Source organism: Ictalurus furcatus, chromosome 26, assembly GCF_023375685.1.
Source record: "Ictalurus furcatus strain D&B chromosome 26, Billie_1.0, whole genome shotgun sequence".
NCBI lineage: Eukaryota > Metazoa > Chordata > Actinopteri > Siluriformes > Ictaluridae > Ictalurus > Ictalurus furcatus.
In genome coordinates this window covers 13,594,764-13,615,578 of record NC_071280.1, presented here as the reverse complement: position 1 = coordinate 13,615,578, position 20,815 = coordinate 13,594,764, and the positions used below count along the sequence as shown (strand labels likewise).

General features: G+C 42.1%; 1 protein-coding gene across 6 annotated transcripts in view; it reads right to left on the bottom strand.

The window, feature by feature from the left end:
• The window catches only part of raph1b (Ras association (RalGDS/AF-6) and pleckstrin homology domains 1b), a 74,144-nt gene that overhangs the window by 4,880 nt on the left and 48,449 nt on the right, over window positions 1-20,815 (bottom strand). For 3 of the 6 annotated variants that reach the window (XM_053615118.1, XM_053615120.1, XM_053615119.1), the window contains 10 exons: window positions 19,949-20,023; window positions 10,908-10,985; window positions 4,966-5,125; window positions 4,320-4,441; window positions 4,152-4,217; window positions 3,179-3,322; window positions 2,633-2,743; window positions 1,468-1,566; window positions 1,186-1,306; window positions 331-473 (listed from right to left, as the gene is read on the bottom strand). In XM_053615118.1, the coding sequence (XP_053471093.1) occupies window positions 331-473; window positions 1,186-1,306; window positions 1,468-1,566; window positions 2,633-2,743; window positions 3,179-3,322; window positions 4,152-4,217; window positions 4,320-4,441; window positions 4,966-5,125; window positions 10,908-10,985; window positions 19,949-20,023 (1,119 nt within the window). Of the gene's footprint in view, window positions 1-330; window positions 474-1,185; window positions 1,307-1,467; window positions 1,567-2,632; window positions 2,744-3,178; window positions 3,323-4,151; window positions 4,218-4,319; window positions 4,442-4,965; window positions 5,126-10,907; window positions 10,986-11,058; window positions 12,841-19,948; window positions 20,024-20,815 lie in introns of those variants that run through there. The other 3 variants (XM_053615122.1, XM_053615123.1, XM_053615121.1) reach the window with 3 other exon arrangements.

Here is a 20,815-nt window from a genome sequence, read left to right as displayed (position 1 = left end):
TTTCCCTCTTTCAGTGTGAGACTAAGCAAATTACCCACACAGACATTTTTCCATAGCATTATTTAAGCCAACTTTACCAAATATTATAAAAATTCTCGAGCTCAGTGTAAGCAACAAGTACACAAAAACATGGTATTCTAATGCACGCTATGAGGTACCAATACACAGATATGCTTTTGAGAAATGAAGTAATGAATGTTTACTGCCTAAAGGTAAAACTGGTCTTAGGGTACATAGAAAAGGCAAACTTGCAGTGAAGCCAAGAGGTGTTAAGTGCAGTTAGAACACAGTACACAAAACTGCTTTTAGATCAGGCATTCAGAAACTCACTCTGGTACTCTCCTCCATCTGTGTGCCTCTCTTCCAGGCCTCGGAGAAGATGGAGCTGACGACACTCTGTGAGCGCGCATGTGTGGACGAGGTGCCATCTGACACCCCGCTGTCCGTCTGACTGGAGTGGTTGGATTGTGACTCTATAAGGACACACCAAGATCAAGAACCATCATGATCCAGCAACTTGCACACAGACTGTACTTGATTTTACTGAAACCAAAGCTATAAATTGCGAAGAAAATGTCTCATAAGCTATACATAAAGAATTCTGTGTGTGTGCAGTTCACAAATCTCCATCCAAGTAGAAGTAGTTGGTATTAGGGTAATAATGAAGCACTCGTTACATTCCGCCAAGAGCTATTCATGTTCAATGCTAATATGATACAATCCCCACTATGAGGGCTATTTGCTAGCTAAATACATATTTGATCACCTGATAGAGAATATGTGATAGCATGTACAGATCAGGTACAATTAGATCAGGTTTAACAGTGAAAGTTGTATATAATGTCACATCATACACAGTCAAGTTGGAGCTTCCAGGAAGGTCTATGGATTTACAAGTCAAAAACAAGTTTAAGTTCTCGGGCTTAACACTGTTTGACGGTATTGTTAAGGTCACTGCAACATTGGCAACCTTTCTAGCATCAGTACTACCTGCTTAAGATGTGTTAGCACAGTTAGGATTTTTACACTTTTGTCTTTTCTGAAGCAATCCTTCAATCAACAGAGCTTCGGCCGCTAGTGTAGTCATGAAGTATGACATATTGACTAATGTCACCTTCCTATGAATTCTGTGAATGAACACGGATTCGAATCAGTCGCAGTGAGTGATGTTTGTACGTGACGCACCAGGGTTGCTGACTGAGCTGGTGCCAGACTTGATGCTAGAGCTGGATAGAGAAGACCAGTCGTAAGCGGCCTCAGTGCGTTTCATAGCCTCCTGATAGTTCAGGTACAGCTGCTTCCCATACTGCAGAAACACACGCACACACCTCTTATGAAGTATCTTATACATTAGTATGACTAAACTTGGTTACAGTCCTCAGCAGCTATCAACATCGAGCTGGCTATATGTTGAAAGACATGACATGACAGGTCTAAGCTACACGAGCTTAGCGGCAATTTGGTTACCTTGGCAATGCGGATCCCGTTGACCCATTGGTGCAGGGTTCTGACATCATCGCAGCACAGATACTTGATGTACTGAGACTTCTTCTGAATCTGAGGGTGCTGTGGGGACAGTCCAGGGTGTTAACATGACTAGACAAGATTTCCAAAGTATCTTTGATGAGGTGGTACCTACAGCTACCACCAGAGGGCAGCAACACGTCTGATTCACACCAATACACACATGGACAAACGTAATGACACTGCACAATATTCAAGCCTGTTGAAATTCTACAGACAGTATGGAATCTTAAATAGCAAAATTTCAGGAAACCTAAATACATGAATGCTGGTGTTGTGGAAAGTGATGTGCAATACAATGTATAAATAATATACAAACATTTCTTCCTGGGGTAATGTTATATATGCTTCACTCTCACCAGTCATAAGACTGATGCTGCTCGTCCCAACCATACAGTTTTTCTGAAAATTACATGTTCATTCAAATGTAGCATTGTATGTTGTGTGTGTCTGGACCTGTAATTTATTATTTATCCTAATAGAAAACCACCACGACCCTTAAATGTTCTCAAATATTAGCGTCAGTAGGTTGGTGCACCCCCACATTGCATGTACATTTGTGTTTAGTTCTGCTTGAGTAACAAAGTACGTGGAGGGTTGCCAATGCCAAGTGATCAAGCGCATTAATTAGAATAACAGGCCACGCCCATTAAGACTGTTCTTGGATTGGTCTGATCTACATTATCATGAATCTTTTTTTTTTTTTTTTTTTTTACTTCAAACCTTATTTTCAATATAACACACAAGTCTGATATAAACATTTGGAATTTTATAGGATGTTACTTGGCACTTTCCATAAACGTGTAAAAAGGTATAAAAAGCACGTCTGGCATGACTAACAGCTAAATGATGTGATATCTGGCAAGCAGGAGGATGGCTCTGATATATGACAGTCCTGAGAGAGAGAGCTGAAATGGAGGACTAATGATATTACAACACACAGGATGTTTCAGTGTCAAACCCAAGGGACCATTTACAGGCATACATAGATTGATCTTAAAGCTGATGTACAGGATACTGGCATTGAATGAGATTTCTTTCTCACCCAACACACACACACACACACACACACACACACACGCGCACGCACGCACGCACGCACGCACACCTTGAGGGCGAGGCAGTAGTCAGTGGGAGCCTTATACTTGCTCCGGTAGTCTTGTCCGTAATAAACATTTACATGATCCAGTTGCAGGAAGCACACCAAGTCTTTAGAGGCCTGGAGGAGAAACCATAAAATATGATGTCATTCTTTTTTTTTTTTTTTTTTTTATATTACTCCATTACAGTTATTAATTGGAATGAAGGTAATGTGACACTAGGGACGTATAAATACATAAAATACCTGAAGGAAAAGCTACACTCTAAAGTGATCTCAGAGTAAATGTAAGGAAAACATGGCTGGGCTTTGAGAAAAAAAAGATGAATACGTGTGTATATATTTCCAATGGGTTAAAGTAGACAGACCCAGTACCAGGCAGCATATGGTTTACACTATGTTAAGTGGATCCATAAACAGGAAATACCACTGAGAAACTCATTTGGCTCACTGTCCCTTACACACACACAGTGATAAAAAAAAATAAAAAAAAGAGTAATAAAATATGTGATAACACACACACACACAAACACACACACACACAAACACACACACCTTGGCCTTGCCCTTAGGCACAAAGTAAATGCCAGACGCTCGTAGTAAGAAGTAGCGCTTCTTCCATGACTTTTTCCCATCATCCTTCAGCCAGAGCACTCCCTCAATCTCTGGCACTGATACAGAGCCACCGCAGAAACACTCCTACACACACACACACACACACACACACACACACACACACACACACACACACACACATTCAATGTTAGCATTCATAACCACCACAATCAGTGCATGAGTAGATCAAGTACATCGCAGTGCATTACTGAAAGTTATGAAGGGTTGCCAAATATGTATGTATGTGTCTTAATTACCCCATAAAACATAACACATAAAACCTTTTTAACCCCCCTATTATATTATGCTTATTATATTTTGACCCATTTCCACATTTGAGATGTCTGAAATACTGGTTACTCTCTGTTATCCTTTTTAATATATATTTAATAATAATATTATTTAATAATATATATATATTTTTAAACTTTTTTTTAATATTTTTTTTCCTCATTTAGGGTCATGAACTTATATGCAAACATTTCTTCCTATGGCTTGTCTCGGACAAGCCGTAATAAAAGTTTACTGTTTTAAGCTGTTCTTTGCTGTTTTTTTGTGTGTATTAAACTGTGGAAGTCATTTTGACCCATAACATAATGGATGTAACTTTTTCCCCCAACATAATAGGAGGGTTCAATATAACATTTTATATATGATTAGATGATTAGTTATGATTTCTGAATTATGGGTCAGGATCAAATCAGGGACCCTGGTGCTGTGCAGCTCATGTATGAATCCATTCTTAATAATTTTATAAGCTTTTTTGAACTTTGAATACAGCCGAGTTACGATACTCGGACGTCTAAAATCCAACGCCTTGACCAAGAGATCAAGGTAAAAATATTAAGATGAATCCCATTATTAACATAGTAATACAAGTGTGGGTGCTTTTGGGAACGTGTGTGTGACTGACCTCCAGCAGTGCCTCCTTGTTTCTGTCGGCCATCTCAGAAGTCTCCTTTTTTCCCAGTAGGTAGTTCTGGAAAACGTCAGGGCCAGACAGATAAGTGTGACATATATGAGGAAGTGATATCAGACCTGATGTCTTGCACACATCAGGTGTGAGATGTAAAGGTCTTACCTGCGGGTTCTTGAAGAGCGCATACTTCTCAATACGCTCGATGAACATCAGCTTGTTCTGGCTGTCTCTGGTCCAGTTAAGCAGGTTCTCCACCAGGTTCTCATGGTCCTCAAAAATACGCTCTGAAAACAGAGCGAGAGAGAGAGAGCGAGAGAGAGAGAGTGAGAGAGAGAGAGAGAGAGAATGAGTGTTTTCACATTCAAATGAATAGGCTCACCCCCCCTTAAATAAGTAGAGCAGAACCTCTCTACATACAGTAGGACATATGGATCAGTTCAGACAGAATAAGCAACGTAAATGTAATATTTAACGGAATGCATGATGTAGACTAAATAATCTGTGTTTATTAGTCACAGGAAACAGGTTTCAGTCTATAAATGCTTTCATATTGTTCTTCTATACAAGTCCAGGCTCACAGCAAGTGACAGTAGTTGTCATGAAGCACTTGTTACACACTGACTGACTCTTCAGTTGAACAAATAACTGGACATACATTATCCATGAGCTATCTGGACACTATTCTCCTTTCCACCAACACTTCCACTGGCTCTAGATCGAACTGATGAGGTCAGCCTGTTACTGCGTATCTCCCGTCTTTATTCCAGACCACGGCTTGAGAAGTTGACAACGACATAAGAGCACCTACCCATCTGTAGCTCGGTGATGGTCTCCACCAGAGCCCAGTCAGGACTGTATCCGCAGTGGGACTTATCCAGCAGGCTGTCCAGCACCTGCCTTACACTCTGCCGCTCGTCCACCATCATCGTCTTCGAGCTCTCGTCCGACATGTGCACGCGGATCACCAGCTGTGGAACAGGAAGAAGAAGCAGCAGCGATATCAAACTACTGCTAATGGGTTAGTTTCTTCGCAGAAGTATTGAGAAGACATGACTGGTGAAGAGATATATAAGAATTCTGAAACATTGATGTACTTGTCGAATCTTCACAAAATGGATACCTTTAGAGTTTGAGAGTAAATTGAAAGAATTTATAGTCATTATTGTATTTTATATTCCCTTAATAAAAGGAATATGTTTCTCTGAGAAAGAGAGAGAGAGAGATACAGGAGAGAGAGATACAGAGAGAGCGCATGAAAAAGACTATACACAGAGAAACAGAAAGTTGTACATGAATGAGAGAGAGAGAGAGAGAGAGAGAGAGAAAGAGATGCAGAGACATGTAGATGGAGATAGACAGAAAGAAAGATGTATAGTACTGTGCATGCAAAAAATATGCTGTAGAGCAAAGACGCCTTCAGAAACTATGAAATTAAATGTTTCTCAGTAAGAAATGAAACAAAGGCCATATTTGGTGTGACGACCCTTTGCTTAAAAAAGAAAAAAAGTCTCTCGTAGAATTAGTACAGTTTTATAAGGAAATGAGCTGAAAGTTTTATTGAGCATCTTGCAGAACCAGCCACGGTTCTTCTGCAGACTTTGACTGTCGCACTCGCTTCTTATTTTTTCAGCAAAATCCAGCAGCGATCATTATACTTTTTGTCTGAAAAGTGTCTCTTACCACTTAATATGCTGCTTTCTTTACTGACATACAAATATTTTTCTGTAACATTTAATATTGTGCTAGAGAACTGATGTTTGGAAATCTAAAATGTTTTTGTATTGACCCGATAATGCCAGTACACTACAAAAACTATAACAAAGTTTGTACTAAAAAAAAATAGGGTGCCTAAGACTTTTGCGCAGTACTGTATGTAATGAGAGAGAGAAAGACTTAAGCTGTGTTTCCACCGAAATTACCCGGAACAATTAGTCCCAGGAACTTTTTTCAAGGGACCATTTGGTTCCTCCAGACCTTTGCTGTCTGCGTTTCCATCGCGGTCTAAAATACAGTGAAGATTAGGCAAATTAGTCCAGTGACGTATGGCTGTGTGCGACAAGGATACGAAGCCTTGAACTATGCTACAATCGAACTGATTCTTGATGCAAAGTAAGCTGATCTGAATAATGTAATGATAATACGTGAGAAAAAGACGTAGCAGGCTCTGAGTAGAATACAAACGTTTGAACAGTAACAAAGGTCAGGATTAGGATTCGGCAGTCTTATCGCTGCGGCCCGGGTTCGATTCGTGGTCAGGGAATGAATTGTTTTTTTATCTTTGGATAAAGGTTCGTGGTTTAAAAATGGACAGTGTATTTTCAGAAATCTGATAACGACGCTGCAGCAACAACAAGCATGGAGGAGATTCAAACTGTGCTGCTGTTGATTGTGATGTATTGCTTTGCTAAAGAGAAAACGTTGGACGAGCAGTGGTAGTAAAGCGAATTCAGAATGCTTGTAATGCTAGACTTAAAGTAAACTTAAAGATTTTATCAGCTGTTGCTGAGACGACCGTCGTATTTTTTAAGAAACTCCATTGTCTTGGTTCGAATCGCAATAAACAACTGTTCGCACCGCAACAGATTTTTTTTAAAAAAAAATTGCTGCGTGCACTCAACCAATCAGCATGTTCAACGCCCAAGTCCCACCCCCCAAAGTTCCTGAACTTTGAAAAAGTACCACCTCCCAAGAACTTAATTTAGACCCTGGTCCCTGTGTGGAAACACACTGAGTACCTCCAAAAGTCCCTAGTTCCTGGGGAAAGTTCCTGCAGTAGAAACACAGCTATAGGGAGAAAACAACAGATACAAAGAGAGAGACAGAAAGATAGAGATCGAGAGATCAGCAGGCCAATGAGAATACACTCAATACAGCTAATCTCTCTCTCTCGTACACAAACAAAAATGCAAACACGCTTCTCGCTCTTTTGCTCAATGCCATCTTACAGGCAGGTAGATTTGTAACTTAACTATGCAACTGAACAGCGTCACATCTAGTTAGAAAACACACACACACACACAAAAAAAATCCCCCACAGATATTTTTAACTGTTATGGTAATTTAGCATAATAACAAACTGCCTATCTCTGACGTTTATTTTGGCAATGCTAGTACATCTGTTATGAATACGTTTACAAAAGTCTTGTGAATAAGGCGTGCCAGCACAGAAATCTCTGCCACGAGGCATGAATTTAACCAGACCCGCTTGAGCCATAAAAGTAAAAATACTTCACTTCGGCAAACCTACACTGTAATAATTGGTTAATAAACTGCTGCTGACATTTCTCATTCTTTAAAAGGATATGGAAAAAGTTAATAAACTCTGCATGTTGTTAAGCCTGATGTGCATGGCGCTTGTTCATCAGATTACGCCGAGCTCCACAGCATGCATTATTCTGGCTGAACATCATCGTTTCCTTATAAACTCCTGATAAAGAGTCAGAGGCGGAACAGAGGCTCATTCAGCGCATTCAGTGTGCTCATTGCTGTGAATAAGTGTCTGGTGGTGTACTGGTGCAATGAGACGACACTCACTTATATACTGGCTTTAAAAGACTCGTCTGAGCTCAGATCTGAACAAAGAATGACTAAAGCTGGGTTCACGCTTTATGAGTTTGGCCACGATTTGGTCGTCTGAGACACGTTTTGAGAATCCTAAAAGATTCCTATAACCCTACGCCAAGATCTGTAGTCTTTGATCACTAGTTCGACGTGTTCCCCGACAGCCCATTAATATCCGTTGCGGTCCAATTTTTCCTCCGATTAAATTCTGGCAGTGTCAGAAGATTTGAGGAACAGTCATGTAGTGTGGCTTCTCCTACTCCATACGACTCGAGACTTCTCGCATGCATCCGTTTTTCACGTCTTGACATTCGTACAGTCCAACATTAATGACAACTGCGATCCTACAGCGTGACGCGGCTTACAGCGGGGATCGTGTTCATACAGTCTGACAAGCAACAGTCGCAAACGACTATTAAAAATCGCACAGCATGCACTCGGCTTAACAGAGTCCCCACTATGTTTATAAAGCCTTTGCCACAATATACAAGAACAAGGACTGGTCAGATGATGATGTACTACACTCACAATAAATTGCATCATGATGCACTTCTCTGAAAGTATTTCCAGTATTAGGTGCAGGAATTTTTCAAAACCTCACAATTTGACATGAATTCGATTCAGTGTCAAGTTATAATTATAAATGGATTTGTTGGGAATCTTGATTTTTTTTTTCCCCCACCAGTTTACTCCCCAATTTGGTCTTGCCAAGTCCTACCCACTATATGACACTACCACTACCAACTGAGGAGGGTAAAGACAAACACATACTTCCTCTGAGACATGTTAAGTGCATCTACCTGTTGCCCATGCTGCATCACAGGGCAGCGTAACACACTCGGAGGAAAGCGCTATCTACCCTCTTCAACATGCATAAACTCACAGATAGCTCTGATTGGCTAGACACAGTGACTGACAGGAGAGAGAGAGAGAGAGTATGCAATCCCTCCCATCCTGCTCTCTTGACTCCCAGCAACGGATGGCTGTGGCATTGCCAAGATTTGAACTCTGTCTTCTCAACACTGACATCCAAACTTCTTCTATATAGAGAAGTCTTGCAAAACATGCATATGTGTGTAAATCTATACTAATCTGCAATAATTTTGCTGACATGGTTTGGCTCCTCAGAGGGAAGTCCATCCATCCATTTCCGTACTGCATATCCTACACAGAGTCGTGGGGAGCCTGGAGCCCATCCTAGGGAACTTGGGGCGGGGGGGGGGGTTTGGGACGACCTCCCTGGACTGGGTGCCAACCCATTGTAGGGCGCACACTCACACACAATGAACAATTTGGAAATGCCAATCAGCCTATAACGCATGTCTTTGGACTGGGGAGGAAACCAGAATACTCGGAGGAAACCCCCGAGCACAGGGAGAACATGCAAACTCCGTGCACACAGGGTGGAGGCAGGATTCAAAACCCCCCACCCCCCACCGAATGTGCTAACCACTAAGCCACCGTGCAAGTCAATACAATACAAAGTTCTTCTGACTGATCGCCTTAATCCTATAATAAAACATTTCTATCCTAGTGGACGTAGGCTCTTCCAGATTGACTCTGCCTCCAACCACAGGGAAGGAGAGCTCACTGAATGGAGGATGAAAATGATGGTCTTGAGACATACCAATGTGCACTGAAGCTGGTAAGGGGACTTGTGGGTGCCCAACACCTTAGTAAGACACTATGATGGATTTTCCTTTAATTTGTCAGCAGTCTATGAATACAGCCATCAGGAGAACATGCATCTCAGTAGCTTAATAGCCAAATGTAATACTTCCATGACTGAAAAGCCAGTCCAGGTTTTTCAGGATGTGACACACGCACACACACACACACTGACCTATTTTCTAGCATGTTCTCTCTCCTCGTCTGTCTGCAGCATGCTGTGCAGCATTGAGGCAGCATATATACAGCTCTATGATATTCAAGCGCAACAATACCCTGATGGTTTACATAGCTTTTTTTTTTTTTTTTAAAGCTCAGCTTGCTCAGTTACTGAAATAGATTTTGGTGAAATATAAATTAGGATTAATTACAGTCAATTAAACTTTAATTTGCATTAATTATTCAATAAGGCTTTACTTTATTATGACTTTAATTTTTGTAAAAAAAAAAAAAAAAAAAAAAAAAACCCCAAAAAACCCAAACAAACCAAAAAGTCCAATATAGATAGGATTTTAAACAGACATTTATTTAGTATGTCATCCTACATGTTATCACCTCCTTGGATGATATAAATGTGAGAGATACTGTTATTAATCTCATTAAAAATATCAGTAATACACCATTTTTGGTTGAATTCTAGTCAGAAAAGACCAAAATTTGTTATTTTTTTGGCAAAAACTGGATGTATAACATACTTCAACCCTTCAACTTTAAGAACGCACACATATCTTTCAGCAGAAATGATCGAAAGGCTCATTTCTTCAGAATGTTTTCACTCTTTTCACACACAGCTGGGTGCGTCATCCAGAAAAAATAATCACCTACTGTACTTGCGTACTAAATCATATTTCTCTGATGTTATTAACAGTACCACAACGTCTATTTAGAATGACACTATGCAAATTGGCCTATCACGACAAGTTATTTAAATACTTCTCTTGTTATACATTTGCTTGCACTCGTATTCTATGAACAAATGGATCTGAAGACAAAGATAAAGCCTGTCATTCGGAACTGTGTGTAGAAACAGGGCGAGTTTTTGTCACCACTGAAATAAAGCACACAGATTTCACATTAATGTATAAAACCTTGCTAGCCAAGTGGGATTCCGCCACATAGTGAATGTTGATTCAGAACAAAATTTCGGACACTGTTGTGATGGGAAAAATGGAGAGAAAAAACCCCCAAATATTTGAGTAAAAAAAAACAACAACAAAACAAAGCAAACGAAAAACAGCAGACAAAAAAGACAGTTGGATGATATAGTGATAAATTCATATTAAACAGCATCATGCAACATTTTGAAGGTTATTGCTTCTATACACCAACAAACTTAATCATTACTTTTTAAATCTGTTTAATCTTTTCCACTTCAACATTTTTTTTTCATGTGATCATTGTTTTTCTTTGTTAGCTATTTCAGAGTATGATATTTTTGCAGTATTGCCAAATCCTAGAACCCCTCTAACCCTCCCTTAACACACACACACACACACACACACACGGCTTTGGCGCACCCACCTTTTTGACCTGTGCTTCTTTAATTTTCTCCAGAGCCACACGGATTTTTTCCGCCTTTGCTTTGGCAGCCTGCTCCTCCTACAAACGCAGAACAATGTTACCACACAGACACACAAACAGACATGTGCACACACAAACACACAGAAAATACCTTCACACCAGCAGGAGCATTGTGCATTGAATAATAATCTTTTTGAAAGTCGACAGGTGGAGTTCTGGTCCTCTCACGCCCCCTTAAAATCAGCCCTACCTGTCCCCTCCAACACGCTGTCATCATGTCCATGTTCACTCTTCAAACCCAAAACACACGCCAGCTTGTGTCTCTGCGTGTGCTCGACTCACTATGCTACGCTACGCTCAGGACCTACTCACACGTCCATGTCCCGTCTCTCCGACCCTTTGGAGAATGAACGGCTGCTTTTTCATTTAAAAAAATACAATAAAAGTCCACATGAAAGGAGACGCGAAGCTGAAAATATCACAGACAAAACCCAACGTCGATCCGTTCAGGAGAAAAAATCTGGAGAGCCGTTGTGGGTTTTAGTAGAAACGCCAACAGAGATCGCCTTCAGCCAAAAAGTGGACTCCATGATGGGGGGAAAAAAAAAAAGAGTTAAAAAAAAGACTAAACAAAAGTCAATCCTGGTTGATCAGAAGGTGTGTAAAGCTGTAAGGAAGTGTGTGTGTGTGTGTGTGTGTGTGTATATATATATATATATATGTAGTGTCTAAATGAATGAGACACAGCTGGAGACATGGAGACACACTGAGGTGTTAGAAGACACGCTGCTGATCTTCAGCTCTACACACTGCACTCTAGAGGAGTGGGAGGGCTCAGAGAGAGAGAGAGAGAGAGAGAGAGAGAGAGAGAGAATTCCTCATTCACTACAACTGTCTGTCTCTCTTTCTCTGTCTATCACATCTCTCTTGCTCACTTGCCTTTATCTCCCTCTATCCGTCTGTCTCTCAGCTTCACTCATTCACTCTCACGTCTGTCTTTCTCTCACCATGCCCACTTCTGTCTGTCTACTTCTCTTTCTCTCACTCTCTCTCTCTCTCACTAGCCTACCTTCTTTGTCTCACACTTTGTGCCTGCATTTCTCTCTCCAGTTTTCTGTCCCACTCCCTACTTTCCTTTTACTGTCTCACTCCATGTCGCTGATTGTCCATATCTGCTTTCCTGCTTCGTTGCTTCTGTAACTTTTTGTGTCTCTTTGCTCATGCCTCCCCCCCCCCCACTCTCACAGCTCCTGTCGGTCTTCCCTCCTTGTCTGTCTGTCTGTCTCTTTACTTTGCTCCTAATATATCTAGCCGTGTCCTTCACTGTCTGTCTCTTAGTCTCCCTGCTTCACTCCTCCAGGCACATTCTTTCTGTGTCTCTTGGTTTCTTTCTTTCTGTCCCCTCCTTCTGTCTTTCTCTTCCGGTTTCTGTCTACACTCGTCCTTTGTCTCTCTCTGCTTTCTCTCTCTATCCAGTCCTGTTTTCCCTCACTCTATCTCTCTCTTTCTGTGTCTTAGACAGTCCTCTCTCTTTCTCTACCTTTGACTGCCTCCCTGCTTCACACCCATGTCTTTCTCTCTCTGCATTTTCCCCTTTTTTCAATCGCTCTATCCATCACTGTCTCTCTCTCTCTCTCCACTACCACTCTACTGTCTTATAGTCTTTCTCTGTCCTCCTTCTGACTTTCTCTCTGTATCTCACTGTTTCATAGTTTCATGTCTGCACTCCTTTCTCTTTCTCTCTGCAGAACAGCTGCATTTCTCTGGGACCGTGTCCAATCTTGGGGTCTAATCCCCCCTCACAAACACGAGAAGCCTCCACAGAAGACCCTCTGCACCAATCGATCTATACAGCCGAAGCCTGAGAGCCAATCAGAGTGCGGCTTTTCCATGACCTTCTTTCTGGCGGCCAATCACGGAGAGTCTGGACAGACGTCTCGTATCGGCTCTTTTATCTCAGGCTGGTAAAAGAAGCAAGAGTTGATTTGGGAAATTTACAGTCTAAGCAGACAAGTTGTCTCTCTTTACTGATACATCTTCTATTGACATACTTGGGAGAAATAATCCACCTAGTCATTCCGCTCTTAATTTCTGTCGCTTTGCTTCATTTCCTGTCTGTAGGCCAGGAGAGGGTGATGGAGAGGGAGGCAAAGACAGAAGGAGTGAGAGATGCACTACGGATGCAACGCATATAAAAATGGAAACGTTGCAGATGGTAAAAGGAGAAGAATGCAGAGATAAAAGAGAGACATGAACATGCAGAATTCTTGCAGGTCTTTGTCTAGGGTAGATTCCTGAGAGAGAGAGAGAGAGAGAGAGAGAGAGCGAGAGCAAGAGACACAGACAGAGAGAGAGAGAGATAACAGGCTTTGCAGAGGCTGTTACAAAAATATTCAAATTCTCTTTGAAGTCTCTTGCCTTCTCTTCCCCCCTTCCTCTTCCTCCCTCGCTGTCTCTTCCATGTTCTGTAATTCACCATGCTGTCTCTGTGCTCATACAGAATAAATAATGTGAGCTCAGTTCAGTCTCTCTTCTCATCATTGCTAAAAAATACTCTAATGCTCCCCCCAAATCTCTTTTGTAGAGGTCCCCAAACTGTGGCTCTCATAAAGGATTTAACGGATACATTATGACTGGCCCGCTGAATAACTACATGGTTCACAAAAGAACAACCTATACGCTGAAGGCGACATTACGTTTAGTCACGTTAAGTGAGCCATTTATTTGTCCTCGGATAGACACAATAAACAGTGTTAATAAGTTTATTGTAGCTGTCTTTTCTGTGACTGATACCATCTAATAGTGTATTCGTAAGCTACTGGAGAATGCAGGGCTTTTACACGCACAAACAATTACTTCTTCGTTTGTTGCAAGGAAAAGGCGCCATTATTTTGAATCCAAACATTTAAAGAAAAATATGACTGCATGCAAGGACACATGCAAGCAGACAAAGAATTGAAATTAAAAAAAAGAACTGGAAACACAGCAGAACTCGTTTTTAAGACAACCTCAACTGAAGGAGTCGTGCCAAACAAATAGCATGTAGCTGAAAACCTCTCTCAGACGAGGAGTTTGTGTGTCTTGAAGGGGAGTTTGTTTGTCCAGACGGGGAGTTTGAGTGTCCTGAAGGGGGGTTTGTGCTTGTTTGTCCTGAAGGGGAGTTTGTGTGTCCTGAAGGGGAATAAGTGTGTCTGGACGGGGCTAAGTGTGTCCAGACGGGGAGTGTGTCCGGACGGGGAGTAAGTGTGTCCGGACGGGCGGGGAGTAAGTGTGTCCGGACGGGATAAGTGTGTCCGGACGAGATAAGTGTGTCCGGACGGGGAGTAAGTGTGTCTGGACGGGGCTAAGTGTGTCCAGACGGGGAGTAAGTGTGTCCGGACGGACGGGGAGTAAGTGTGTCCGGACGGGCGGGGAGTAAGTGTGTCCGGACGGGGAGTAAGTGTGTCTGGACGGGCGGGGAGTTCGTGTGTCCGGACGGGCGGGGAGTTCGTGTGTCCGGACGGGCGGGGAGTAAGTGTGCCCGGACGGACGGGGAGTTCGTGTGTTCGGACGGGCGGGGAGTTCGTGTGTTCGGACGGGCGGGGAGTTCGTGTGTCCGGACGGGCGGGGAGTAAGTGTGCCCGGACGGACGGGGAGTTCGTGTGTTCGGACGGGCGGGGAGTTCGTGTGTTCGGACGGGCGGGGAGTTCGTGTGTCCGGACGGGCGGGGAGTAAGTGTGCCCGGACGGGGAGTAAGTGTGTCCGGACGGGCGGGGAGTTCGTGTGTCAGGACGGGGAGTTCGTGTGTCAGGACGGGGAGTAAGGCGTGTCCAGGCGGGGAATAAGTGTGTCCTGAAGGGGAGTAAGTGTATCCGGATGGGGAGTTCGTCGGTCCTGAAGATACTACAAGAGAAGAATCCTTATCACGAGAAGGACTGAAGAAATGGGAAGAAACCTTCATGTCCAGCTACAACATAAAAATATTTTTAAAAATGGACGTTTTTTTTTGCTAGCACTTGATGACAGTAATGATGTGTGATATGCTACACAGCATCTCATATTAATATGTGGAGTTGACAAAGTTGGAGTCAACTTTGAGATATCTGAAGAGATTGCTGCTTTATGAAGCCTCAAAAGTACAACAATGGGAGAGTATATTTTTGAGAAGGTTCGCCAAACAATGGAATATTTGCGACTTGACTGGGCAAAGCTCACAAACGAGATAACTGGCGGTGCAGCGAGCGCGGTCAGCACGACACGGGGGCTACTTGGCCTTGTCGATAAGGAGAGGGATGAACGAGGCCACTACATATCCACTTGCTTAATTCACCAGCAAGACTTGTGTTGCAAAGTGATCAATAGATCACCATACCAACGATATCTCAGGAAAGTGTATTGCGTAATCATTCATCATGATATCGATATTATATCGATATTAATCGCTCAACGCTAGGTAGTACCTAGCTTTTTAAACTGACGTGACAGAATCACTGAACGTTCTTAATTTGCAGCATCAAGGCAAAGGTATGATATGTATTCTCATGTGAAAGCATTCAAAGTCAAATTAGTACTGCTTCTAAGACAAATAAAAGCTATTTACTGAGAAACCACTGATCCGATTCCCAGCCAGAAAATGTGTGGAAGCGCTGAAACTGCTGAAGAGGGAGTCTGAGGTGAGATATCCATGCAAACGACATTCATCTTTTACAAAACCCATTTGCTGCTGACAGATGACACATTGCCTTGTTATCAAATGAGCTGGTTGAAATGCAGAACTGTGATGCTTTGAAAAATGCTTTCAGGGCAAACAGTGTAATTGACTTATGTGCCTCTCTACCCAACTCCACTTTCCCGAACATCAAAAAGAACAGTCTCAACATGTCTACCGTCTTCGACAGCACTTATATCTGTGAGCAAACCTTCTCAAGTTTGAAATTAATAAACACGGCAATAAGATCAGTACCTCAACAATACATCTCATATAGTTTAGCTTTAAGATGTACTATCGGGAAGGTGTTGGACATGAGGACAGTGTTGGAGCACATGTGGACTGTTTCAGGGCACATGGGGACAGTACCCAATGCCATCTACTTGTCCAGCAGACGGTGTTTGGGAACATGGGAATGGTGTTGGGGCACATGGAGATGGAGTTGAGGCACATGGGGACAGTGTTGGGGTGTAATGGGGACAGTGTCGAGAGCGCAATGGGGACAGTGTCGGGGTGCAATGGGGACAGTGTCGAGAGCGCAATGGGGACAGTGTCGGGGCGCAATGGGGACAGTGTCGAGAGCAAAATGGGGATAGTGTCGAGAGCGCAATGGGGACAGTGTCGAGAGCGCAATGGGGACAGTGTCGGGGCGCAATGGGGACAGTGTCGAGAGCGAAATGGGGACAGTGTCGGGGCGCAATGGGGACAGTGTCGAGAGCGCAATGGGGACAGTGTCGAGAGCACAATGGGGATAGTGTCGGGGCGCAATGGGGACAGTGTCGAGAGCGCAATGGGGACAGTGTCGGGGCGCAATGGGGACAGTGTCGAGAGCGCAATGGAGACAGTGTCGAGAGCGCAATGGGGACAGTGTCGGGGCGCAATGGGGACAGTGTCGAGAGCGCAATGGGGACATTGTCGGGGTGCAATGGGGACAGTGTCGAGAGCGCAATGGGGACAGTGTCGAGAGCGCAATGGGGACAGTGTCGGGGCGCAATGGGGATAGTGTCGAGAGCGCAATGGGGACATTGTCGGGGTGCAATGGGGACAGTGTCGAGAGCGAAATGGGGACAGTGTCAGGGCGCAATGGGGACAGTGTCGGGGCGCAATGGGGGAAGTTGCGACTTCGCATACGTTTAAAATAAGCCAATAAATGACTGCCAGAGAAAACAAATATAGCAGCCAAGTGGTTTCATGTTGCTGCGTACAGAATACCACTAGCTGTCTAATATGTAAATCTAATGGTTCTGGAGAAATATTTGTGCATGAGTGCGTGTGACAGAGACACAGATTATTTATATTGTGTAAATGGATTAAAGTCCCTCAGAGACATCGCATGTTCTAGAAACCAATCAAAAGTTTACATGTGCATGTTTATTGGCGTGTACGCGTCGCCAAAACACATTTCCAACTCATGTCAAACTGTGAGTCTCTCTGTAAATACACGGCAATCCTCAAAGCCTTAAATATACAAACAACCACCCACAAACATACACAATAACCTGTACAGCTAAACGGTGCAGTACAGGTGGTGCTCCATCCTGAGAGATAATGTTCAATGACTAAATTCCCCGTTGCGGTTAACCTTGTTAGTCACAAGGTATTACACAGCTGTCTTACTTGAAAACAATTTAGCTAAACAAAAATACCTGGCTTGATAATAGCGGTACTAAATAAAGTTAGCAAAGCAGTGTCACACCATGTGGTTTTAATAGAATTAAGGATTAAATCAAATAAAGTATTAGATAAGCCTCTGTCATACTTATAAGGTGGTTAATCCAGTAGTTAAACATAATGACAGAACCCACATAGCTAGTTAGCTTACCAATGTATCTTCTGAGTCTTCAGAAGAACTAGCAAAGTTATACTGTCTTTTAAAAAAGCAGCCAAAAGTCCAAGGGAAAAGAAGCCAAGCCTGAGCTTCCTGAACTGTTTCTTAAATCAGCTTTCTAGAAATTAAATCATTGCTAGCTGACACTCACTAGCTAGTTCAGCACAAAAGCTACCAGACTGAGCGTGTGAAGGCTAACATGGACTTCCTCGAAGATACAGCACATCTTTTCAAACTGCTGCTTGTGCACCGTGATAAGAGGAGAACACTACTGCACTGTTATGTGGTACCGGGGACAGATCAAAAGAGAACAATGTAAGACCACCATCGACAGTTACGCTCTCCTGGGATCATGAGAACTCCTGACAACAAGACACAACTTTTGGTATACAGGAAATCCCACATAGTGTCAGACTTTCACCTCAAATACAAACTCTTAGGAAATGTGAAACAAATACAGCTCAATAATACTGTAGGTTTGACTTCAACATCTCCAATAATACCAACAGTTGTGGTAGGTGATGTAAACTACAACGCTGACGTGTAAAAAAACAGACAAAAAAACAACATTTATGTACATGTTCTGCCGGTGTGAAGGTAAGACAAGTTGATACCCATGCACATTATATCTTCAGTATTTATAAAAGGGTTCTTCAGTTTGTTCCTCTGGTCAGAACCTTACCATGTAGAACCTCATTAGAGAATTTCCCTATGAGAGATGTTTCCATGCACAACCAATGTAGGAAGTGACAAACTCTAAAGAACCCTTCTTTAACAATCTAAAGAACCCTTGTCGATGAGTGTAAATATAAAATTCAAATAGAAAAAAACCCAGCCCTTCAATGTATACACTCATTGGCCACTTTAATAGGAACACCAGTAATCCTGCACATTTATGTAGTTAAACAATCTGCCAAATCACGTGGCAGCAGCACGATGTATAAAATCATGCAAATACAGGAAAAGAGCTTCAAGTAATGTTCACTTCAAATACCAGAATGGGGAAAAAGTGTGATCTCTGTGACTTTAACCGTGGCATGGTTGTTGGTGCCAGATGGGCCAGTTTGAGTATTTCAGAAACTGATGATCTCCTGGGAGTTTCACACAAAACAGCCTCTAGAGTTTACACAGAATGGTGTGAAAAACAAAAAACACCGAGTGAGCGACTGTTCTGTGGGTGGAAACAACTCGGCCAGATGAGTTCGAGCTGCCAGGAAGGATACAGTAACCCGTATAATCACTCTTTACAACTGTGGTGAGCAGAGAAGCATCTCAGCATGCACAAATCATCAAACCTTGAGGTGGATGGGCTACAACAGCAGAAGATCACATTGGGTTCCACTCCTATCATCATGGGCACAGGTTCACCCAAACCGGACAGTTGAATTTTAGATGGAAATTTTTTTTTTAAACCACCTGGTCTTTTTCCAGTCTTCAACTGTCCAGTTTCTGTGAGTCTGTTCCGTAATGAATGTGCAGTTGTACAGGTGTTCTTAATAAAGCGATTGTATGCATCTTATAATAACAGTGCTGATCTAGAATTAGTTTCAAGCATGTTCCTGTAGTGGGACGTAGTACAACAAGAAGGCTAAAACCAATCCAGATCAACATTTAACAACAACAACAATGATAATAATAATAATAATAATAATAATAATAATAATAATAATAATAATAACAACAACGAAGTTAAATGTATCAACAATTTCCTGCGGTGTCTGGGTTGTCTAAAAATACACAGACCATCTGGGTTTAATTTCCCTGAAAGCACTGTAGCTGTATATGTATACATATTAGAGCATGCTCATTAAACCATTATTTTGGAAACTGGGCATAAACTCCCAGAGAGACATTCCTTTTATTTACTTTTTTTGCCACAAAAAAGTAAACTGAAGTAACAAAGCTGTAACTGTACTTAGCACAAATTACTTCTTTGTGCTCTCAATTTGCTCTTTTGAGTTCAGTAAACACAGTATATATTTACTGGATAAGCAGGCCAAGCAGATTACAGCTCAGTCTAGCTCAAAGTTTATTTACATGTCTTACCAGATTTTAGTTTTCCCTCCAAAATATTGGTGGTCCTTTCATTTTCTTTACAGGAAACCAACAATTAACCAAAACACAAGCACAATTTTCAGAGCTCTGTAGACTTGCAGGTTGGTCAGGTTGGTTTGAGAGTTCTCTTTTCCACTGATTTAAGACCAGCTCAGCATACACCAATCCTTAATCTTAAACAGTGTATGAAGAATAGTAGAGCTGATCTTAGAATCAGGGTTTAATAGTTAAAAATGTCCAGCAGCACTGTCATGATGATAAAACAACAAAACTCCTGTGAGAAGAGAAAGTAAGGGGGAGGAGCTTATAATCATGTGGGCGTGGCAGAAGCAGGAAAGCAATAAGGGTGAGGCTATGCAAATCAGATGAATCTAAGGGTGGAGTTAGGAGGCATTGATAAACACAGATCATTCACACGCAGAGAGATTTTTTTTTTAAAAAAGGGGGGGAGGAGCAAGCGAAAGGCGTCACCTTGGTCAGCAGGTGAGAGGGCTTTCCTGCAATGCTTTTGAGAATCAGAGAGGTCTCCCTGTCCAGGTAGGAGTGCTTTAACAACAGCAAGGAGAAAGACAAACAAGATCAGTTAGTGCACAATGAGCAATATTTGTGATCTGGTCAATCTAGAAAATGTGCAATCGATCATTATAAAAAGTGTGAAAGCGATGCGTGTGTTGATTGTAGTGTATTAACTGAATATGGGGGGAAAAAATTATGATAATCACTAGAAGTATGATCAAATAAACCAAGGGAAAAAAATCATAATGAATGAACATGATTAACAGTTCAGGAGTCACGAAGTGCAGCAGTGTAAGCGTTCTTGGTTTGCGCTGTAATTAATCGTTCAATCAGAAATGGAAACTTGGAGCCTTAAGTTATAATTAAGGACTTAACTGGCCATTTTATCAGGTCGACCTACCATATACGTCACTTTGTAGGTAATTACTGACTGTAGCTCTATAAGAGGTCAGTACTCAGTACTACCAATGTTCATAGTGTGACAAAGTAGACAGAATTTTAATGTCAATGGAAGCTGGAGATGTTAAAATGAGCATTCCCGATGCAAAGTGGGCGGGGCAATCGACAAAACATCATGCAATAGGAATGAGTGATAAAATGGTTGGTATGTTTCAACACCCCCTAACCATCCAGGACTTCTGGCTTTGATTTACAAACTAGAACAGCACATGTGTTTTCAACATTTGGTACATCAAAACCCTTTCTACCCTCTTAAAATTGACAAAACATTTAGTTTTACACTTATTCGTACACTAGTAGACGTTGATGCGGTGCAATGATACAATTCATACACAACCAGTTCCCTTCAGAATTTAAATTTTT